The following is a 25,134-nucleotide window of genomic DNA, read 5'->3' as shown; positions in this document are numbered from 1 at the left end:
CTTTCAAGGTTGTTCAGCCAACGTAAAATTTATTTTTGTGTAGAGAGCCAGAAGAAGGACTCCAATCAAAATACTCTGTGAATAGGGCTTGGGGTAGGGAGCAGAATGTTTTTCATAATTTTTTTTCATTAAGATGGAAATTAATTTCTGTCTTCATGTCTGTGCCTTAGAAGCTGTCACATAGCTCCAAAAATTCTGTGAGTCAGACAGAGAAAACCTGCTGCTTTGTTTATAACATACAATCCCAAGTCAACTGCTAGCCATAAACTGTCTTTTATTACCCAGGGAATCTCAAATGCCAGATATTTACTATTCTGTAGGACAGTGTACTCAGGCTAAAAGGAAAGGAAATATTCTGACACAGAGGTAAACCAACAGATATAAATATTTTAAAGGATCATAATAAAACCCAAGTCTGTCCTTCCTGAGAATGCTCAAAGTGGTGTAATTACAAGGATATTATCATCATCAGATCCCTTGGTATAAAAGAATACATCTCAAGTGTTGATTGTTCTAATATATTTCAAGCATAGTCTTGGATGCTTAATAGAATATGAGGGAATAAACATCTGCTGAGACTGATTTATAGTCACAGGCAAACTGTGGCAATAACTCAGCCTCATGTCTGTTTATCATGACAGGCTGCAGCTGAAGTGCAGCCAGCCCTAACACCATAATGATTTTTACCATCAGATCTTTGGGTTTGGTTAGGAGATAGTGATTCTGTGTTGGGAGATGCTTACAGTAATGCAGATTGACATTGTGGTTCAAGCATTGCATTGACCAAAAAAAAACTTATAAGCATGCTGCACAAAAAAAAATCATCTTATATTACTTAGCTCGTCTGAAATGGTAGCAGAATTCAGGATAGTAGTGGGAAGCAGCATTGCATAAGCATAATACTCATTTAGAAGAGTAACAGATGTGCAAATTAAATGTTGGACAAAGATGAAAAGAAGAAGCTCCATCTTGAAATGTTTTAATTTGCTTGCAGGCAGCAGCTTAATTCAGTTAGTACCATTTATTATGGAAGCCATATTTGGGAAGGCAATTGTAGCCCCTCTGAATGACAGCAGGATGACACAAATGAGAATCCTGTGTTGTGCTGCGAAGGGAATCCAAGAAGACAGAGAAAATGTCTGAAAAAAGAGAAAGAAAAACAACAGCTGGGAAAGTTATGAAGCATATGTTGAAGAATGAGAAAAGCCTGACTGAAAAAAAGAAAAAAAGAAAAAAAATCCATGGAGAGGGATTGGCAATCAAACATGTTTTGAGAGGGAAGAGGTGACTGGATGGTGTTGGGCTGAGGGCTGACTGAAGACCTGTGAAGGACAGTGCCTGGGGTGAGAAACACAGTTGCAGGAGCTTGCCCCCAGAATAACTCAGCAAAATGTAGGGCAGACTGAAAAGTGGCTCTGTGTCACCCTCCTCCTGTGGCTAAAAGAAACCAATGCAATTCCCATGCTTTATAAAGTGGACAGAAGGACAGCTGATAAAGAAAAATATACAAACACACATAAACAGCAAACACATAGGCACACATACACATCCCCTGCTTTTTCTCCCAGGCTCTCAAAATACTCAATTTTAGCATGAGGTTTTATGTCTGGGTGTCAGAAAAGAGAAACTGCATACAGATGTGATTTCACTTGTCCCTTAAAGAATGACCCATAGTCCTACGTGGGCTGTATAAGTCATCCTCACAGACGGGATCTGCAAAAGAGCACCACAACAGAGCTACATCCACAGAATAGTAGGAAGCCAAGCAGTGTGACATCCCACATGGATCTTTGCCCTTTTGAACTTTGGAAACTGCTGGAAACCATGAATGAATGCTCTTATAAATAGCAGCTTTTTGAGGTGAGGCTTTGTAGGAAGAGACCAGAACCTTTTTTGGTCACAGCACTCCTCAAATCAAGTTTTCTAACTATCTAATATTCTGATCACTTTCTAACTTGCTAACCTAACTAAAAGCAGCCAAGGCAAATTCAGGCATTGCAACAGGAACAGTCTAAAAAGAGTCAGGAAAGGAAAAAAAATATTAATTCTCTGGCCAGCTATTTAATAAGCTACATGCAGTAGAAGCAGAAAATAATGAGCTGGAATCCTTAAAAATATTTGAAATTTTAAAATTTTAATACTTCCTTGATATATTATTTCCCCAGGCCATGATTTATTTTAGACTCTTTCCTCTGAACTCTGAGCCCTGTACCAATTGCATTTTATGGTGAAATACCTGCTTTTTTCACTCTGGCAAGTGCTGAGCATCCTCCAATTCCAGCACCCTCAGAACAGCACAAGGGATGCTTAGGAACTGCTGTTAGCAGACCAGGTGATCCCACAGGAGTTACAGCAGAGGGCATGAATTTTTTCAGGATATGAATGTTGTGGTGGCTGCTCAATTCCCTGGAATACCTGAACAGCACACTGGGGTAAATTCTACGCTCTCACCACAGTCACCCTGCTTCAGGGCATTTCTTTGCCATGATGAGGGTGGAGGATGAGGGAGACATGTCTGGTCCTGTGGTTGCACTAGTGAGAGTACCAGGACCATGGGAAGCTCTCAGTGATGTGGGAAATTAAGTGGTACAAGCACCCAGCTGCCACATACTTCTAAAAATTTAACCAGCCAGATAGAATAGAGGGCAGGTGAAAGGATGAAGGAGTAAAGTCATTCCAATAAATCAGATAAAAAGTTTGAATTGTTAAAGGTCTTCTGTATTTTACCTCCTTTGTCATGGTTAAAACAATACAAGAGTTGGAGCATCATAATTAATATGTCATGACTGGAGATTTGATCCCTAAAAATGAGAAAATGGAATAATTTCCTAAGAAAGACGAAATTTTGGTCTTAAATTCTGATTGCACTCTCACAGTTTTTGTTTTTAATAAAAGCAGCAACCACAGAGGCAGCAAAAAGCAACTATCCCTTGTTCACAGACCATTATAATCTCAGCTCTGGAAACTTCCTGGAGGGTCCATTTGTTGCAGGGACAGAGGGCAAAGCAAGCCAGTTAGCCTCCTGCTGACACTATTTCCTATGTAACTACTTATGAAAACTGTCCATGCTGAGCAAACTAAAGCTAGTAAAGATTCATTTTAAGGAGAGAGGTAATATGCAAAAATGTTTTTCTTTATAGAGGGATGGTATCTCTTTTCCACTATTCCATTGCAGAGGATGGCACTGTCTGCGAGTGCATTAACGCACGTGGTGCCAGTTTTATTTAACACATGCAGTATAAATCACAACACCATGTAAAGTTATGAAGCTAGAGATTCAATAACAATCTATTTGAAAAGGGTATATAGAGTATTTATGTAATATCCCATAATACACCTTTAGGGACCAAAACTGAATATTTGATTGAAAGTCTAAGCTAGTGATTGCCATATTGACATACATAAGAAAAATTACTTGATTTTCAGTGTCAAATTAGTAGGGTCTCTATTTTAACCTTGCCAACCTGCTGTGTATCAAACCTCTTATTCCTGGCAAGAGAACTTTTGGTCTGATCTCATAGAACGTCTTTCAAGTGTACTTTAAAACACATGTATTCTCACATACTGCACCAAGACCTGATGATATGAATTAATGATGCAGAAAGAATTTTTTTTAAACCTTTTTAAACCAATATGCTTTTCTTCATTGTGTTCTAGCTACAAGCTATCCTCATATCTTCCTCCTTGTTTCCTACAGATAGTCCTGTGCTCCTTTCCACAAGTTGCAATTTCAGCTTCTCTGGTTATATAACATGTCAGTAGAGGAACTGAATTCCATAAATTCAGCTATGAGTGAAGTAACATAGGTGAAAAAAAGGGGTAACAACACAAGGCCACTGCTATGGTGTGATCAGAAACATTTGTTCCCCTTGCCAGGGCCAAACATTTCACTGTTTCCTTCCTCCTGGCTGCCTTTCACAGCAAGTCCAAGAGATGCCAGTCACATATTTTAGATATGCACAGATCAATCTACGGAGTATATGTGCTGCCTACACCACTTCAGAGTGCTAGGCTATGTGGTAGCACACAGGATTGCTTTTGTAGGGGTATTTCTAACCAGGAAAATCTACACCTAGGGGTGATAACCCCATCTAAGTCATCTTCATCCTCTCCTGTTATCTTGGAGCTGTGGTTCTGTAAGCTGTTCCCACTTTGCAAGGTTTCTCCATAAGTGTGCATTGCCTTGCTTTCCCAGGGTTAATCCTACGTGTCTGTTGTATAGGTACAAAAGAAGAAATGTGATTTATAGTGAAAGAGAAACAGTCTGATGAAAAATCCTGTTTCCAAATCTATTGCAATATTCATTTGAAAACTAAGTAAAAAAGGAGGAGGAATAAACTCCGACCTAGGGAGAGATGGTGGGAAATCTTTCCATTTCTTAGGCTCTCATTTACATGTAAGCTACTTCTAGCTGGCTCCTGCAATTTAAATTCACTTTTATTCTGATAAAGCCTTCAATTCTGTTTGAACAAAAGAGTTGTGCAAGTCTGGGGAAAATGGCAATTTGTGTATGCTGTGTGGCCAATGAATGCCTTTTCTTTTTCCAGCATCTTATTGTTATTCTCTGCTGTAACACATACGCAAGTACATGCACATTGTTTCAGAGAACATTTTACATGAATCATTTAAAAGTACTTCAGGATCATTTTGGGATCTGCTTCAGAAAGAGCCTTAGCAGATGTTAAATTCACTTTTATTCTGATAAAGCCTTCAATTCTGTTTGAACAAAAGAGTTGTGCAAGTCTGGGGAAAATGGCAATTTGTGTATGCTGTGTGGCCAATGAATGCCTTTTCTTTTTCCAGCATCTTATTGTTATTCTCTGCTGTAACACATACGCAAGTACATGCACATTGTTTCAGAGAACATTTTACATGAATCATTTAAAAGTACTTCAAGATCATTTTGGGATTTGCTTCAGAAAGAGCCTTAGCAGGTTCCAGGTTAAAAGCCAAGGAGACTTGTGAGACACCAGACACACCTGCCATTATTGGTTTAGTCCTGGCTGGCAGGTTTGTCTCTACTGGGATTTTCTCACCTCTTGATTTCTTAAATCAGGTATTCAGGGCTAACTAATATTGACTGGGCACAAAAGGATTTGAGGGTGAAGAATGGACTACAAATGAAATTATATACAGCAAAGTGATACCACTAGGCAATCAAAGATTCTGTGCTGTATTACAGGAACGTTGTCAGCAGGACAGCAGGAGTTACTCACCTTTACCCACCTCAACTGTCCTGTAACATAAGTACAAGCACAAGAGACAAGTCTGATGAGTCTGAGTCAGAAAAACAGCGCAGCAAGCAGTGTGAAAAATATGACAATGTCATACAAGTTGAAGATAATAAGAGATGGAATTCAATTATTCCTATATATAACAGTTTACCTTAACAAAATGTGGTAATGAACAGTGGATATAGAGAATAAAACAAAAATTATCCCAAACCCTAAAAAGAATTTGATTTCCAAATATTAGAAAACAGTTTGCAATGACTAAGATAGAGGTAACTGTAGCATTCTGTGAGCTCCTCATCAGCAATGATGCTACTGATACGCTTTGCTTCAGACATTTGCTTAAATATCTTATGACTCAATACACTTCTCATGCAGAAATGAAGGCAGTGCATTTACTTGGCCATTAAACACTGTCACAAAATATTAACCAAAGCTAAGTCAGCCTAATGCAAGGGAATGGAGTGGTCAAGGGTTCTGCCAGATCAAGATGAGCCATCACAGAGAGTCTGAAATGTGTTTTTGTGGAGTGAAACTTACTGGAATAATTTTGCAAAGACCTGATCGCTTGTAGTTATTCTTTAGTACTCCACAAGGCCTTTTAAGTAATCTTCTGGTGAAGTCAAAATATTGTCTAGAATAAAGAGAAGCATGCACTACAGTTACTTTATGAAAATTAATTCTGCTGTTGTAACCACTGTGTCCTAAGGCTGTGCAGAGATCTATAAAATAGACTGTCCCTACCTTTCAACTTTCCCCTTTCAATATAGTCTAAACTGTGAGACAATAACATACAAAAAAAAGGACAACCAGTATAATATTAAGAAACCTGGCAATTTTAAGAAATCATCCCACGATACCACGAAAATATCTCTGATGACATCTCCTGAAAAGCAGGCTTTGCAACTTTAGAAAAAGTGAAAAGTTTAAGGACTAAAAAAAGAATTAAAGATTTTCTGGTTTGTTTCATTTTTTGGTTGGTTGGTTGATTTTTTTTTTTTTTAATTCAAAGGAAAAGATGAAAAAATTAGGTATTCTTTGTAAAAAAGCTAGTACAAATGATTACATGTAAATGCTTTCCACAGACAAGAGGAATTAAAAACAAGAAGTGATTTATTTGTTTAGGATTTGCACATTTGTCCCTAATATAAAGTTTTTCTTCTGGAATTTTTCTCAAGGCCATGTAACTATATTTGCTGTGGCAATTTCTACTGATCCTTTTTCTGCCTCTTTTTGGCTGCCTTTTTACAAAACAGGGCCTCCCTGCTGTCTTGTGTCTTTATTTCAGTGCTTGTGTTTGGAGTAGAAGTCCTGGTTGCTCCAGCTGTCTCATTCCAGAGCTGCTTCCTTCAAACACCAGCACAGGGTCTGGCAGGACAACACTGTGCACGGAGTTCAAAAGCACTGATTTTTTTATCTATTATGTTCTGAACTTAATTCTTGCATATGTTCCTTCATTAATAATTATTTATAATTGAATTAGCAGTACAGAATCATGACTTCAACTAATCACATTTCTTTGGTAATTCTCTGTATTGACTATATGAAAATTCTTATTAGAGGTGTGAAAAATTATTTTGAATTAATTACTTTAGTTTCATAATAAAAAGAAATACAAACAGAAATAGAAGAGTATAAATTACATTGTCATTTTACAGTTTCCAGTTGGTTAGAAACTAAAAATGCAACCCTTTCCCCCAGAAACAGCAAACTAGAAAAAACAGTTGCCAGAAAGAAGAGATTAAATCTCCACACATATAAATATACTTGATTGTTTAGAGGTCAGAGTAATTTAGGAGGTTGCTGATAACTTCTTTAATAAGAAATTAATGAAACTTTTTTTCAGAATCCCTAACATTGTAAGTCACATGAAATTCTCTTTTCAGCTCAACTCGCTTTAATGGTTTATGAGCCACTTAGATTACTTCTCTCTGGAAATTCCTAAGAAAATTTGATGGTCTCCCCAAACTAGTTATATAACATTATTATTCCAAGGCAAGGACTGCACTGTACCTGCAACCCTCATCCTACCCTGCTGGGAATTGCTGGCATGTGCCATAAAACTGTACTGGCTTCAGGGGAATAAGGATATCAGGCTGGGTTTCTTTTCTCCATCACCATACACCCAATGCAAGGCTCCACAATTCTATTTCTGTTGCCTTTGGGATCTCAGCTTAAGCAGTTACTGCCCACTATTGCTGTTAGCATGTTACATACCCCATCCCATTCAAGAAAAATCCTTCATGCAGCTAGATCATAGAATTAGAAATCTCAGTTAAAAGGCAGAGTTTGTTTCAGAAATTTAAGGTTTCAAATCCAGATGATGAACTATAAGTAAAGCATTGATTAATTTCTCCAGGTAGATTGACAGATCTTTTTCTCTCTCTCTTTTTTTTTTTTTTTTTTTTTTTTTTAACAGTGGAGAAATAATGTGCTAAGCCTCTGCATTCACATAAATTGAAGTACTCAAAAATTATGAATACTGGTCTTAGAGTTTTAAAATAAGTTTAATTTTCCCTTTTGTGATTATCTAAAACCATACTTCAAAAATTGATTCTAGCTTATTTTGTCCACTGATCCTGCACAAAAGGCATTTTAAAAACAACTGCAACCCTGGCAATTTCTAATTTTCAATTTACAGCCTGAACTTTAAGATTTTTGTTCCATAATTGTTTCATCTATTTTGAGAAGACCAGTCTCAGCACTGTTGTATTTCTGAATGAGCTGGGCCAGTGTTCAGGTTGCTGCTTTGGAAAAATTTCAGGGGAGTTATGCTAGGCTAACAACGTTTCCCTTTGACCTTCAGTTCTCTCAGGAGACTGTAATTTGCAATTTGAAGGCCAAAAAAACACCCCCAAAACCCCAACCCATTACAAAGGACTATTTTTTTCAAAGGAACCTTGTACATCCCAGGAATACTCACATTCTCACTTTCACAGCATCAGGTGGTTGCAGCCATCTCAGGATCTCAACATTTTTTATTTCCTCAAACCCAACCAATTCTGCCTAAGTGGTAGCAAAATCCACAGAAAAAGGTTTTTTACCTTTTGTAAGGGTTTGGGTTTGCTCCATTGCTGCTATCCACACAAAAATTCTCTTAGTGAAAGGCTTGTAACACCACATAGAACAGCACTGATGATCTTTGGTTTCTGTATTCAGTAATTCCCCTACAAAAAAGAGCAATTGCTGCTCTTGCCCAAGATGTTACAGTGGTGGTCGTTTGTGCTGCCTACAGAATTACATGCCTGAGGTTTCTACTGCAACATGGTTGAGACTGATGATGTCATTCCATAATTTAAATTTTCTTATAAAATTACTTATAAACTTATACAGTTACTTATAAAATTTGTTCAGTTATCATATTTTGTTGATTGACATATCGGGGAACCATGTGTCCATGGAATCCAGACCTTCCAGAGCAACTTCTGCCAGCTGTTGTCCACACAGAAGGTTGGATAGCCAATGAAATCTGGGTCAAATGTGGAGAATGTGACATATCTTAATTTAAATTTCACTGGTGACATATCACCAGACTCTTCATTGCTGGTTGGATCACAACCTATTTTTACCTCGCTAAAGTTTCTGTAAAGTCCGCAGTCTTCTACAGAAGTGGTTTATTTGCTCTTTCTGTAGAGAAAAAATAAATCTGCTTTTTAAGGGGGAAAGGTTTTTGGTATTCATTCCTTCACTTTCTTCAATGAAGTTGTATAAAATATGATCTACTCAAAAAGATTTAGGTGAAAACGCTCATTTTTCTTGAGCTTCATGGTACTGTATATCCTTTTCAGTATAACTGTGCAAAGTGGTTTCTTTGTGGCTGGCAGCACCATGATTCTATACACTTTTATCAGTGTTTATTACATAAATCTACACAGATTCATTTTTTTCCCTGGTCCTTCTCTTCTGTTCACTTGAATCACCATAACAAGTTTTCAACATTGTTTCTGCAGAGACATGCAGGTAATTTTTTCTAGACTGCTGTCTTATGAATCTTTATTGCATCTGTTTTGAGTTCCCCAGTGATTATTTCTACATCAATAATATCAAGTTCCTCTATCTTGTCAGCTATATCAAGGTTGCTTATTGTTCCAGTGGGAAACCTCTATGATGTACAATACTTGACACAATTTTTCATTTATTTATAAGAAATTATTAGAATATTTTTGTGTCTGTCTTTTATGTGCCCTGAAGGCCTCTAACTAAAACAAATTATAAACCTTATTGTGATTGACGTGAGTTTTGTACATATTTCTAATATCTGCTACTTTCACTGCCTGGATTTAGGTACAGGCATAAGCCAAGTATATGCTGTTTCCCTGATTTAACAGCCAGTTTAGGTGCTTACTAATGTATATTTGCATTTCTACTTTCTGACATTTCTTCTCATGTCCTGGTAATCTCTTACCCCAAGTGTATCCCAAGAGATACTTTTTTGAAGCTTTCTGGCATGAGTAGCTAGGTGCTGTTTGAATGTCCACAAACAGTAATATGACTTTTGTCATTCTGAACACAGCACTCTCAAAATATGTGTATTGGTGAGCAGTTTTTGGTTATAACATTACTATTTGATCTAGTCATCATTGAAGTCTGCTGTAAGAGTGATTGATTGCAAGCAAAGGGACAATTAGATAATTTTCTTGGAATTTTTTAATGTAAAATATGCAAATATGCCATTTGGTTAGCTAATAAAAATCTTCCTGTGAACTTTTTATTAATTTTTTAAAAGATGCAGCTGAAGTTTCATTTTGCAAATAAAAGGTGTCCTGATGCTTTAGACAGAGAGTAGGGTTTGCAAGTGGCAAAATTATGTTATCCTAACACCCAGTAGTAATCATCTGGCAGACAAGTGAGGTGAATGGTGGTGTGACAAAAAATAAATGAAAAGTCATGTAGGTTAGTGAGGAATAGCAAACATTGTGGAAAACTCTAGAATGACCTAGAAAAGCAGCATTATTGTGCAAAGAAGTCAAAGAAAATGTTGGATTTTAATATGTGGCTACATACAGTATAGAGATCCTTCACCCTTTCTTAACTCTGTGCACTTTTGTCTGGATTTTCAATTACTTTTAAACTTTTAAGAAAAGCATTGTGTCATTATGGACATCATAATTAAGACGAGTACTTATTGTGCAGAGATGGTCAGAAAAGTTAATTGTTAGGCTGCATTAAGAATGAGATGGAGAACAAATAGGAAAATGTAATGATTTCTTTTATGCATGCTGATATTCCAAACTCACCTTGAATATGAAATTCACTTTATACTGTATTATTTCAAAAAGAAGGGGAAGTAAAAAAGTACAACTATCTGCCCAAAGAAAAAGAAAAGTCAATGAAAGGAAATAATTAGTGTTATGAACAAGTGAGGTGATTGTACCAGGAGAGAACAAAAAGTTCAGGGCTATTTGAGATGGAAAGATTTTGAAGATGCAGAGGAGATATAACTAGAGGGGACATAGTAGAATCACACAGAGAAAACATGATGCCAGGGAAACTGAATCAGTGGTGCCATTTGTACCTTCCAACAACAAAGCAAAGGAGCTGTAAAATTGCTTTCAGCCATTGGGCAGTAGCTTCATAATGTTCAAAAAAAAATCCCTTCCTTTCCTGTAATGAAAAATTAACTTGTGAAATACAATGGTGCAATAAATTGAGCAAATACCTTAGTGTGATGCAAGGATGCAAGAAATAAGAGAAGGCTGTGCAATCACACAGAGTAAAATAAACAACAGAGGTCATCAATCCTAACAATTCTGGCCATAGCCATTCATGTGCCAGCCATTCGTTTTGTTCATTATCACTACAGCTGTGCTTTGAGGAAACCATCACAACATTGGTGAGATCACCACAGGAGATTAAAAACTACCTCCTAAATGGGATCCTGATCTGTGTGCTACCACAAGTCATCTCCTGAATTCCCAACAGTGGAGGCCACTAACCTGAAACCAACACGGACTCCCTGGCTCTGCTCATGCTGGAATGAACTCTCTGCCTCTCTTCCCCACGCTCCTTGCAGGGGACGCTGCCTTTGGGAATAGCCAGGCAAATTAGAGCAGTGGCTCTGTCAAACTGATTTATTGATTGCACTTTGGGGTTGTAGAATAGGGCGTTTAATAGTTTCCACAATATCATAACATACTGCCTGTGATTGTCACTTATTCCTTCTCAACAGAGAAATTTACACGGTGTGCAAGCATGACATGGCCCTGGGTGCTAAAAAGATGAGAAAATCACCAATGTGAATCTCAGAAATACATAATTCCTGAAGGAATAAACCAAACCAGCAGGCAGAGGAACAGTTCTATTGCACTTGAAACTGAATTCTGGCCTTTTCTGTCAGCAGCAGGCTCATGAGCAGAGTGGTACACTGCTCATGGGAGGCCAGCCAAGCCCTGCTGCATCCACAAGAACTCCTTAGGAGTGGCCAAAGAACTTGTGCTGTGATAGGTTGCAATGAGTTGCCTTCTCTGTTTGGGATCAGGTTTCTGGAGAGCTCTGGGATTTTTTTTTAAGTCTTGGGAGTGTAAAAATTCTGTGTTTTATCTTGGACTCATCCTCTGCTAAACGGTGTGACACTTCTGTGGGCTGAGGCAAAGGGAAGAACAGATGCCAGCTTCCCTTGGGTGGAAGCTGGTTCTATCATTTGTCTGAAGAGCCCAACCACCACAAGTGTCTCTCGCAAAAGCCAGGGTCTGTGAAGGTACCTGTTTGTCAGCCACATTACATGTAAGAAAGGGTCCTTGCCCAATCACATTAACATCAGGGACAAAGTATTCATTTGGTAAGGGTGCCTGCAATATGAATGAGTACACGTAGGAGGAGGTTCGTAGCACAGACTTGAATGCAGAATGTGTAATTCGTGGGCTATTGGTTGCTATGGAGTCCAACTGAAGTGGAAACTGACAGCAAAAAGAAAAAAAAAAACTCATAATACTTTTATGTACAAGAACCTCTAGCAGAAACATAACAAGGGAACATTTTTATATCTTCAAGGAAGTCACCAAGAGGCAATTTTTGCATGATAAAAAGGAAAAAAAAATGCAATTTTTTTTCTCAGGCATGTACATTTCCTCTTCACTGGCTGTGGCAGAGGCTTCCAGCTCATTTTAACCAGGAATTCAAAGCTAGCCAGATATCTGTGTGTGAATGGCCTTCATTCACTTATAAACTAAGCCATGCATTTCTAACATTAGAAATGTGAAATACAATTCAGGTCTCAGCTTAGTCTATGCTATTCTTTCCAATATCCAATGCACTGCAGGACTAAGCACTTCTGAAGAAAAAAACAGTACACTTATCTATCCAGCCTGTTGTCCTGGATGTAAAGTTACTTGTGAATTTTATTTATAGAATGACACAGATGCTGTGAGGAAAAACTTGCTATCTTTTCATTACAAAACAGGGGAGATGCTTGTTTGAAGCTGCCATACTGGAACAACCAAAGATAGCTATGTTGGATGCTACAGAAGAATTAATTTGGAGCTCTGACATTAACTTAATGTAACCCGTGTTTTACTCGTAGGAGTTTCCTGTGCATGTATTCTGTTTTGACAGAGGGAAAAAAAAATTAATTTAGCTTGGGCATGGCAAAGAAGGGTTTGGTACCTCAAAAAATAAGAATGCCCTTATATTTTTGTGTTATAATTTTTCCACTTTGCATGTCAGTGAATCATTCATATTTCTTGCAGCTAACAAGGTTATATGGCTTTGAATTATTCTATGAAGAAAGTTACCTACAGCAGGCCAAAATATTCTTTATGAGCATTTGCTGCTAATGCAACCCATTTCCTTGAACTGCAGGCAAGCCTTGCTAATTCCTGCACATTTATGTGCTATTCAGACCTCAGACAGAGGAGACAAGCCCTCTTCAGTGCATGACTCAGCTGTGAGCTCCTCTGTTTGACTGTTCATCCTCTCTAGAGCAGGATTAATCAAGTGAGTCACCATGTTCTTTTGTGATTCTTCAAGCTGAACTTATTTTTCCTGATTATTCTTTAGCCAAAGGCTGCCCTGGATTGTGCATATGAGAGACCTTTCCTCACCAGAAGTGATAAGCTGCGAAGATCAGGTCATGCAGCATCTAGAGTGATTGCTATTTCCCTCTGATACTAGAGAGGCTTGATGGTTATTCAGGATCATGAGTTTGAATCAAGACATGAATCCTCAGGGTCTGTGTGTTAATAATTTCCAGTACTGATTTCAGTAAGGGTGAGGTTTAATTTTCTAAAACCAATACGTCCATTTAACAAACACAGATGTTTTCCAAAGAGACAACAATGGAAGTTGGAGGCTTTCTTATCAGTACTTCATGAGCAGAAAGGAGAATTTAATCTGATGAAATAAATGACTTCATATGATTTATGAACACCTTTTCAAAGCCCACTGTTGACTGCATTCCAGAGGCTTTGTTTTATTCATATTTCATGGATAACATACCTCGGCTGTGTTTGGGAACAATTAAAAATGTGCCTTCCTGGGTTCTCTTGTCCACATGTGTAGCCATGATATTTTCTGAAAAATCCTTTTGCCAGGATTTTTTCTGCTGAGAAGCTGAGAAGCCTCAGGAAAGAAATGTAAACAATAATTATCTGCTGCTGTGGAATGCAACAGGTGCATCTGTGATTGGTGCATGTTGGTTGTTTCTAATTAATGGCCAATCACAGTCAGCTGGCTCGGATTCTTTGGGAGTCACAAGCTTTTGTTATCATTCCTCTCCTGTCCTTTCCAGCCTTCTGATGGATCCTTTTCTCTCTATTCTTTTAGTATAGTTTTAGTATATAATTTTAATATAATATATATCATAATATAGTAAATCAGCCTTCTGAAACATGGAATCAATGTTCTCATCTCTTCCCTCATCCTGGCATCCTCGAACACAACCATACACCTGCATGGATCTGCTGTGTTGCTCATGTCTCCCTTTCTAAGCTTTTCATAGCATCATGGAATCATTTAGCCTGGAAAAGTCCTTTAAGATCATTGAGTCCTACTGTTAACCCAGCTCTGCCAAGTCCACCACTAAACCATGCCCCTTGGTGCCACATCTACACGTCTTCACATGTCTCCAGGGTAACTCTTTCAGTGAAAAAGCTTTTCCTAACATCCAATCTAAACCTCTCCTGGAAGAAATTAAGGCCATTTCCTCTTGTTCTGTCTCTTGTTACCTGAGAGAAGAGACTGACCCTCACCTTGACACCTTTTTTCAAGTAGTTGCAGAGAGTGGTAAGACCTTCCATGAGCCTCCTTTTTTCCAGGCTAAACACCTTCAGCTCCCTCAGCCACTCCTCAAAAGACTTGTGGTCCAGACTCTTCACCCATGCCATGAACCTTTCATAGACCTGCTCCACATCTCAGTGTCCTTCTTGTAGTGAGAGACCCAAAACTAAACACAGAATTTGAGATGCAACCAGCTTCTTGAACTTGGAGTAGCTCAAATAATTTGGGGCAACTTGAAGATGTGTTTCTGGTCCTTTTTTTGTGCTTCCTCTTCTGTGTTTTACTCTCACTGGGAATTCTCCTTGCAGGGCAGTGTCAGCTCTCCCCACTTAGAAGCTAAATATGCATTTTTGCTCTCTTGGTGATTTTTGTGTATGGAGGGAACAAAGCAAGATGTGATCTCTTACTTGATTTGCATCTATGCCATGTTTGCAGCTTGCCAAATATTATGGAACTTTGGCCACCTTTTCAGTATTAGAGGAGGTAGGCTCTTACTGCATATTAACTGAGGGATATTAAGTTGAATTATCTGCAACTGCCAAGATAGTGGCACTGGTCCAAACTTTTTTAGTCTGCTGTCTTGTGGGACAGTCAGGATTTGGAGTGACAGTTTGTTTTTGCTTACTACCAGACAATCTTAATGGCTTCAGCTGCCAGTAGTTCTGTACATTCGTACTTTTAGCTATCTGAATAATCCAATTAATTTCACTAGCAAGCCTAAAACAGAGCCTGTGCTGAGTTATTCAGAAAGAATAATGTCAAAAGCCTTTACTGATGCTGTCTTCTCCAAAATGTATCACTTTCTTTCCGTATGTCTTGGTTGACCCCTTATTTTCCAACAGTCCCTCAGCTTTGTTATCCACAGATCTCCTCAAAATGACTGGTGGCAGATACATGCAAATGGAGCATTTAATTTCCTTGCAATGTCTTTATCCATTTTAATTGTTCCCATTGCACCCTGGTACTCCACTGAGCCTTCTGGTTCTCTCACAGCCTGCTCATACCTCTTATAATTAAGTAATTTCTTCTTATTTATTTTCATGTTATGCCTTTGGCTAATCTCCCCACCAAATCCCTTGGCTAAACCATCTTCATTTTTTGTGTTACATTATTGTTCCTTACCATTAGCTTATGTTGGGATAACTTCCCATTTTCCAAAGGGTATTTGAAGAGTCTCTTTTGTGGTACCTTTCCTTTCAGCCAAGGCAGATAGGCACACTCTCTCCCTCCTCATTTTTCTCTTTCTGGGGTTTGTGCAAATCTTTTGTAACTCATTAGTGGCTCACTTTAGTGGGCTCCATACTGAAACCTTACAGGACCTTACACATTTCCCTTTGTGTAATTGCAATTTATTTCGCTTTTTTTTTCTGTGTGAGAGGGTTAAACTGGTGATGAGGGGCGTTGAAGGAGGGGAAGGGAATGTTAAGCAAAGGAATAAAAGTGGTGGACTAATAAAAAGTGGTTCTGTGTTCATGCATAGAAAATTATTTGGAGGCAAATCAGTCACACAGCTGAATGATTTGTCTCAAAGCCCCAAGACTCGAGAGCAGAGGGTTTAAGACTCAAGTGGCACTCTGTCTGCTTTCTATCCAGGCTCTGCATTCACAGAACAGTGTGTCTGCAAACAACCCACCTGGAGGACCTGTGTGCTGCTTTCATGTCTCCCTGTACTCATCAGAAAAACGTCTTTGTGTTCACTCCGAGTTATTTCCTACACCATGTTTTCAAATTGCAAATACATAGAGAGAGAAGGGATGTAGGCAGGGACAGCCAGATTAGTTGCAAACTAAGAAAATTGAGTGCCATATCTCCCAGGTAAATAATTTCTATTGAATGTACAGGAAAGTACAGGTTTGATAAATTGTTTGATAAATTGGTGATTTATGTAGACACTCAAACAATGACTGGAATGCCTCAGCACAAATCCAAGGGGAAGATTTTGCACTGAAATATTTCCATTGTCATTTAGAGTTTGAGTGGATTACAGAAGATGTCTTGTATCCACCATTTCCAGACAGTCCCACTGGAATCATTACACAGATTTTAAAATCATCAGTGCTAGCATGATCATGAATATAAGTTTGAATGTACTCTTAAGAAAACTTCTTCTCACAAATGAAGGATGAAACCTTTTTTCTTTTGTCACAACGTATCCCTGTTTAACACCTTTCTCCATAAAAACCATCCAGTTAATTTTAGGTTTTGCAGCTGTGGGATTGAGGTCATGATTGCTCCATCTTCCCCAATGTAGACAGTCAATGATATAATTCTAAATTGATGCCAACAGAAGTGCAAACAATGCTGGCATGTATGTAAGGACATTTTTGGAGCCACTGCACATGTCTGAAAGCTTCTATGGGGCAGTTCTTGTGGAAGGCTGACCACCCTAAAGGAGGATGCTGGGATAGTGTAGGATATATTACATAGATATGGTCTAGGGCTATGTCCTGGTTTAGGGCAAATTTGGGAGTCACCCTAGAACAGGGTATATTTGGGGTTTTTTCACCAATTGTGGTCATCTGATGCTGTTGCTTGAAGGTCATCACCATTTCAGCTAAGCAGTAGGTAGGATATCATAGTTTTTAAAAAACATTTAGACTTAAAATACATGTCAACTGCCAATCCAATCAGTATGCCTTCACTTGACGTTGCTAAGGAAATACTCCTTATTTTAGCTGTTTAGCAGAGTTTCCCCATAGGATTTGAAAAGGTCAAGGTTGTCCTGTAGCTGTAAATGAGGGAGGGGTGACTTCGTATGCAACAAGAACAATACTAGGCATCTTTAAGCTCAATAAGCTCAATTTATTGCCCCAAAAATTATGCTTCAGAGAAGCTTCTAACTTTTGCAGAACGGCAGAGTCCAGAAGCAGCTTTTACAAGGGATCAAATCTTTAGAGAAGGAAGGTACATTTCCATCAAAACCTATTGAGAGAAAAGAGAAAGAATCAGAGAACACTTCACCATTTACTTTTAATAGAAATTTAACATGTGATGATGCCATTCAAGGATAGAGGCCAATAGCAGAGAAATTTGTTTTGACTGCACATATGTTTTTCTCTCTCAGGCAGAATTTGAAACAATGCTCTTGAAGTTTTGAGAGGATTTGTTTTAAATTGATGAAAACAACAGAAAAGAACTAAATTACAATCTCCATGGGAGAACATGGTATGAACCTTCATTGTAAAAGACCTCAGGCCTCCTGAAAACTTGAGAATTATGCTGAGGTAAAGCAGATTGCTCTAGCAGTATATTACAATTTCATTTTACATGAGGTTAAGCTGCACTTTGTGAAGCTTTCCTTGCTTGTTGCTCTCTAATAGAATGTATTGTTTGTAAATTATCATAATGAGAAGGACAGATAAGGAGAGCGCCTAATTCAGCTTACTTGGGTAGTATGGACTAGTCATTGCTTTTATGAAATGGAAGTAGTGAGGAAATGGAAGTAGTGAGCAGCCTAGGCTTCCCAGAGCAGACTTTCACATTAAAGGAAACATTTTAGTGCTTTCTTCCCTTTTACTTGTTATACGCTTCAGGCCCTCCAAGGTTTTTAATTATTCTCCCAGAGCTGAGGGAAGCCTTGTGGCCAGCCTACTGTAGCTGATAATTAATAAAGAGCTCTCATTTTGAGCATAAGTAGCCATTTTTCATCGTACATTTGGTTTGCAAAAATAAGGCAACTGTCAAACTGTATTGTGTAAAGCCTTGGATCATTCCTTACACTCAAGCAGGAAGGCACAGAACCTAGTTGTATGATATCTTTTATATTAATATTGTACTGATTTATTTCCTTTTCTGAAAATAAGGGAAACAAAAAACTGGTAAGAAGAGGAACAAACTGGTAAAGTATATCCAAACGAGCAAGGATTTAAATTGATAGCTTGAATTTGTTTCATTTTATCACAGAAAAATAGTTTTCCAATGTAGCTTAGCTAAAATCTATTGAAAAGACTACTAGCAAAATTGAGGAGATCTCATTCAGTGTTTATTTTATCCATCAGTGAGCAGGATTTATCACACCAAGCAGTTTTAGAGCAGGGGCTCTTTAAGACACCTCTGAAACAACTCTTTTTCAGGATTCTACCAGAATAAATCCCTGTCCCTCGCTCATGCCCCACCCATAGCAAAACGGAGTATCTTGACGTTTGAAGACAACTGCAACCATTGATTTTCTTTTTTTTTTCGGCATTTGCTTTAGGAACTCCTTCATAGACATCCTTCGGGCTATCCTACTTTCCTTGGAAGTGCTCATTGAAGATCAGGAGCTTCAGATAAATGGCTTCATTCTAATTATAGACTGGAGCAACTTCTCCTTCAAGCAAGCCTCCAAGCTTACACCATCTATCCTCAAACTGGCCATTGAAGGGTTACAGGTAGGTGGAGGGTAACACATGTACTTGCAACTTTTATTGCTGCAGACAGTGATTTTTGCTTCATCAGGCCCTGGGCAAAGTGAAGGGAGGAGAAAATAATCCAGAGTGCTTTAATGTTCCATCCACTTGCTGCATAGATCAATTTTCAGACATCCCATTTTGTCTGTCTTTCACATTTATTTCCACTGTAAATCAATGTAGCGGGTATGTGTGTTACTTACCACAGCATTAAGAAGGAGGGTTAGAGATTTGAGGTTTAATCCATGAGAGAATTCGAGGGGATTAGAATCCAGCAGTGTCTGCCTTCTGGAGTGTGCAAGCACATGTGTATGCAGACGGAGGGTAAGAGAAGATGAGAGTAGTTCCCTCAGCAGATGGAATTGTGCTGCTGTGTTCAGGGGGATGCATTTGAGTAGGACGGAAATGAGGAAGAGGGAGGACAGGCTCTGTGTTGTGGCCTCATTCTGACTGCCTTCATTTGTCACACAGGATCCTGTTACTTCATGGTTCAGACTATTGAGGGGATGCACGTCCACTTGGTGCGTGCAGATGAATAGGAGCAAGCTAAAACCATGCGCTGTTGCGGGGTTAGGTAGGAAGCGAGGGCAAGGCAGCTGGGGCCTGATGGGGAAACCTGAGGATGGGGCAACCTGAGGATGAGGATAAACTGTGGTGCTCAGAGAGGCCTTCAGCCCCTTCCACTAAAGTCCAGGCCCATCTCTGGTGTTAGACCTGAGAAGGACCTTTTACATAACCTAACAATTTGAGGGCATTTGATAGAATCCAAGGGCTATTTAAGTTGGAGATCACTTTGTCTGTCTCCCTGCTCAAAGCAGGGATGACTTCAATCTTGTACCAGCTTGCTTAAAGACTATGTTTTCATGCTGCTACATATTTAAAAGGAGAGATAAGAAATTATTCTCTCTTGCTTAGTACTTACCAGATATCCTGTTGTCATAAACACCTCAAGAAAAATTCTCTCTGGTGTGTTCATTTTTATTTTAACTTACATTCCAGAAGGAACAATTTGTTCAACTAATTTTTTGACTAACAAATTATCTACAAGTAGATCATGACTGTGTTTGCTTTGTTTTATTATTCAAAAATGAGGTAGAAAAATCTGCCAGCAGTTTTAAGCCTGTGTTCCCCTTTGTGAGGAATTTTCATCTATTCTAACAAATTAGAAAGTCAAGCTGTGCAATTAGTCCTTAGGACAATACCTTATCTTCTGCAGATACTATCATTTCATACAGAATAATGTTCTGTGGTTAGAAAAACCCTCTAGTCAGGGGGAACATAAAGCCAAGTGACATTCATAAGTAAATTAAATTCTAGCAAAGCATCCTTGTGTGCCCAAATTTAGCTTTTCCATCTATTCAGTCCGGCATTCATCCCATCCGATTTCTGGCCGTGGCACTGCCAGGTTGTCTGACTCCAGTTTGTTTGCATTTGTCAGCAGCAATACTGGAAATACTGAAGCCTGGGAGTACCAAAGTTGATCTTATAATTCTGTCATTAGCCTGACGTCCTGTGCTGTGCAATTGAAGGAAGTTGCCTTACTTGAGTATGCATGTGCATTTTGTTTCCTGCTTGAAGTCAAGTTACTGTTGTCTTCTTCAGAGTTATGACTCTCTCTGAAGGTACAAATTGGGATAACGTGTCCTAAATTAGCTAACTACTGGCTTTGTGAGTAGTAGGAGTACTAGAAGTTGTGAATGCTGAATTCCTTTTTACCAGTTTTAGAAGCAAGGCGTTCATGCTTATAAAGCACATATTTAGCATACAATGATGTTGGGGTTTTTTTAGTTTGGGGGGCTTTTTGGCTCTCACCATTGCTGTTGAAGTCTCTTCATCAAGACTTTGTTCTATTATTATTCTAAAAGAACTAGCGCCATCCTAATGTGAAATTTGCTTGAAATGTAATTGAAATGCAGACGAGACCTACATACTTTGGAAAAAGAGTCACTGCATTGGAGGTCACTGAAAGTAAAAAACTCAGGTCCTGCTCCCATGAGATGATGATGTCCAAAAATAAAAGCAGATTGTTTCAGTTCCTTGTTTTTTTCTCACAGCTAAGACACTGTGCAAGTACAAATCCTCAGACAGGCAGATTACATGGCTATCTCAGTCCTCCTTTCTATGAAGAGATTTTGGGTTATATTAAGTCCTGTGTAAGACTAGTTAAGTGGATAGAAGGAAAATAATTCTCTCTTACAATTTCTCCTGGAGCTGAACCCATATGTTGCTTTTTGTGCCAGGGACTTTCAGCCGTTCCCTATGTAATGGCAATTTTAATGCTGTAGCAGAACAATTTTCCTATTTTTTTTAAACTGTCATTCATTGTCTCAGACCATCACATTCTGACATATAGAATTACTTAGAAAAAATAGTATTTAATAATTTATGTATTTGGGTATTTTTCTTACATTCAAGTTGCTTTCAGCTAATTAATCTTTTGGCAATTCCATGTTTTTGCATTTACCTTTATTTTTTCTCAAATTACTACTACAATGCATTACCACTAAAGTGCAGACAGCTAGCATTACACAGGTGCATATATTAATTCATCTTGAGTTGCAAAACAAACACTAGACAAATCCAGTGGACATGGCTGCAGAAATTACTATATTGCTATTATTCAGGCTGCTCAGTTTCAAACACTGTAAAATCTGTAAATACTTAGAAAGATGAAGTAGGAGTTACATCACCACATTGCTGAATGCACATTTTGCTCAATACTACTCCTTGTTCTGTATGGATTTTTCTATATATTGCATCACACAAGACAGTTCATTGTATCTCAGTTGCGTTATTTAATGACCTAAAAATGCCCTTATGCCTCCACTTCAAACAACAGTAGTTCAGATGTTAAATAAGTATTTGTACAGTATGGCAATTCTCATCATGTCACAGCAGTGTAGGGACAAATGTCTTTGTAGTGCCTAAACCATCTCTGATTAACAAGCTCTGCTGTTTTAGCACAAGACAATTGTCACTGTATTTTTTGAGCTCATGCTGTATTCCTTCCTAGATCTTACAGATCTCTTGAATTTTAACACGTTAAATACAAGATTTTCACTTGGATGGAAAGGTGGGGAAAGAGATGTGTCTAAAATAAATTTATTTTGCCAAAAAATTTTTTGAGTTTTCACTTCTAATATTCATTCTTTTAATGTGAACAGCTTCTTCCCTTCACAGCATGTTTTTTCCTCTGTTTTCTTCATCTGTGAAGTCACAGTTCTTTGTGTGTCATGCTGAGTTTATAATTATCATATGATGGTAGACAAAATTTCATTGTGGCTAAAGTTAACCAGAGACTGTCCTTTTGGCATTTTGCATAACAGAGCAGACATATCAGAGTCCAACAGCAAAGGTCAGAAACCCACGCTACATCAGTGATGCAGGTGAAGCATGTCAGAAATGGTCGCTTCTCAGTACACAGGATGTTTGCTACTGACCACTGCTTTCAAAGACTTTAGTAATCCTGGAAAGCAAGGCTGAAGTGTTGCAGTGAACACAGCCTTCATGTCCAGTGAAGCCAGATATTTTATTAATTTAAGGCTGGTTGGTTTCTGCTCTGAGGATGTAGTTGGTTGGCTCCCAGACAGGACTTTTGATTTCATGGTATACCAATGAGCATAAAGAAACACTCTTTGTTCCTGCCTTATCCAACACCAGAGCTATGTACTGCAGTTTGTGTATGTGCATGCACGGAGCAATTTAGAAATTCCCCCAGCCAGTACTCTGAATTGAAATGCAATAACTTCTCAATAGCATCCAGAAATCTTCCAAGACCTTCAAAACAGCAGAAGGTTTGACCTTGCCTGCCATTTCTTTTGTGAAAGCCGAGACAGAAGGCTATGGTCTACCAAGACACAGCTGAGTGGCTTATGACACAAATCACCAAACTGGATTCAAAACTGACCTGAAGATCATGCTTGCACTCCAGAGTACCTAGTACTGCCTCATCTAACAGGTAACTTGCCCAAGGCTGTCTCAAGGTAGTGAAACAAGAAATAGGGTGAATCGTTATTTCCTGGCTGTATTCTGTCTTTCTCTGATGGTTGTGTCACATGCAGGTGTACTCAAATGTGATTACTGTGACTCTTAAGAAATAAACCATATTCCTACTTTGTGACAATGATGAATCACTGCAGGAGTGGTCTTTAGGGTTCAACAGAGCTTTGATTCAAATTTCATGATCATTGCATTGAACAGCAGAAACGAGAGGGAACAACCAAGATCTGCAAGCAAGAATTTGTCTCCAGAGTTTCACTGGCAATAACTTAACAGAAGATTTGACCAGCAAAGAACACTAGGGGAACAATTAAATTTAAGTTATCTTTAGTTTATCATAATCCAGCCAAAATTTGAAGCTAGTATTTCTGTGATGAGGGGAAAAGGAAAGGAAATCAATGATGCTTGGCTTTAGAACACTTTGATCAGATACTGGTACAGATAAAAATCTTTGAAAAAAATCTTCAAATAAGGGAAAATTGTATAAAATTCTCTTAGAAAATTGTCAAAGGTACATTTGCTAATGCTACAGAATAGCATTAAAGTTTAGATGAAATCAGAAATTCAAGCTAACAGGTTTGTTTGGAGATTATTACATTTCAAAATCTAGAATGAGATGCCAGTTTATGAAAAACTCAGCCTGTTAAGAACTATATGAAGCTTTTTGATCTTTAACATGAGCAATAGGTTTTGAAAGTCTTTTTTTTATTTCCTCCTACTGTAATTTTGTAGGATCAAGAAACGTAATGTCAGTTCCATTATAGCAGTAAATTACTTGTCTTTTGGCATTATCTTATAAATGAAATATTTTTCATGTGCTTTTCATTTGTGCTTCATAAGGAAGAGCTATAATATAAAAAAATGCTCAAAAGTGAAGAAGAATATAGATCTTAAAGGAAAAAAATGCAGTCCAATATTATGCCAAAGGTGTAATGTTTTTTGTATGTTTTTTTTTTCCAAATCATAATGAAAAATATGAGTCTTTAGAGATGATAAAAGTTTTCAAGTCAGAACCATTTTTTTTCTGGAACTATGCTGTATTTTCAGAATGGTGTTATTACAGTGGAACAGATTTCCAAAATTATCTGGAAGTATGTTTGTTTCAAAAATTTTAATCTGGGAATTAAATTGCTTAATAATCTATTTCATTATGAGAGGTAGGGAACATTTGATTTCTATTTTAATTGTTAGCATTTCTTGCTTTTTGACGTTTGAATTCCAGTGGAGGTAATGGAGCAGCATTTCAGAGCATCGTGGCCTGGCTTAGTGGGCATAATTGAATATTTGTTATGGTCAAACAGGGCATCTGAACACAATCCAGGCAGTCCTTGATCGTGTGGAGACTTCACCAAGCCCTCTGCCCTGAAAATTTGATGTCTCTTCACCAGCCCAGCCTGGGTTGGAGTCTCCAGACTGGAGCAAGGAACTGACTCTTCTTTCCTTGCTTAAACACATTTGTACTCTGAATCACGAGGTAAATGTGATCCCTTGTCTGAATAAGTACTTCCAGTGGAACTCTTTTTGAGTCATGTGAAGAATGTAGGGTATAAGATGCCTGGCATACTGAGTATAAGATAAAACTCTTCTTTCCACAGAGTTTCTGGACATAATATTGCTGCTACTTGAAAATTTAGAGTGAGTGAGAATTCTCATTGTGAAAAGCTGATGAAGACTCAGCCTTTCTGTAGAAATCTGTAGTGTAAGATTATGTCTGCCTGTGCTATAAATATCCTATGGTGCTATTATGTCTCCACTGGTATTTATAGCAGGTCATATTAACAGAAAGATAGAGCTCTGTCATTGCCTACTGAAGTCAGAACAGATAAAATCCTCAGTGACAGAAGCTATGCAAAGAAAACCATATACAGGCTCATGTATCCACTGGCTTGCACAAGGACAAGCCATAAAAACATTAGCACCTCATATAAAAAGACCCTAAGTGTAAATTTAACAGTTTATCTCTTGGAGACTGACTGCAGATTCAAAAGTTGCTCATTCAATTGTTCAAGCAGTTTGAAAAACTGCTCCTCAGTTTTTCATGTTGACAAAAGTGAGCAGAGAGCTGAGGCCAGTTGCTGGAACAGTGTAACTTGCTTTGGTTCTGTGCACATCCGCAGAGAAATGATGATCCGTGGCAGCTGAGAACCTGTCCCTCTTTCCCTTCCCCTGTTAGAAAGATACCTGCCTAAAGGCAGACTTTTTTTTGCATATTTATGTCCAGAATTTAAAGGCTAGTAAAAAATTAGGGAAATACTTAGATTTTGGATTTTTTGCAAAAGTCTTGTCATTATCTTCCCTGGGAT

The 25,134-nt window shown here is 38.2% G+C and overlaps 1 protein-coding gene across 1 annotated transcript in view; it reads left to right on the top strand.

The window, feature by feature from the left end:
• Nucleotides 1–25,134, top strand: part of CLVS1 (clavesin 1) — an 87,083-nt gene that overhangs the window by 4,934 nt on the left and 57,015 nt on the right. The window contains 1 exon segment of the mRNA XM_041473739.1: nucleotides 18,640–18,814. Coding sequence (XP_041329673.1) covers nucleotides 18,640–18,814 — 175 coding nt within the window.

Source organism: Pyrgilauda ruficollis, unplaced genomic scaffold (assembly GCF_017590135.1).
Source record: "Pyrgilauda ruficollis isolate IOZ18807 unplaced genomic scaffold, ASM1759013v1 scaffold30, whole genome shotgun sequence".
In the NCBI taxonomy this organism is placed as follows: Eukaryota; Metazoa; Chordata; class Aves; order Passeriformes; family Passeridae; genus Pyrgilauda; species Pyrgilauda ruficollis.
The sequence above is the reverse complement of the archived record's forward strand: the minus strand, read 5'-3'. Positions and strand labels throughout refer to the sequence as shown.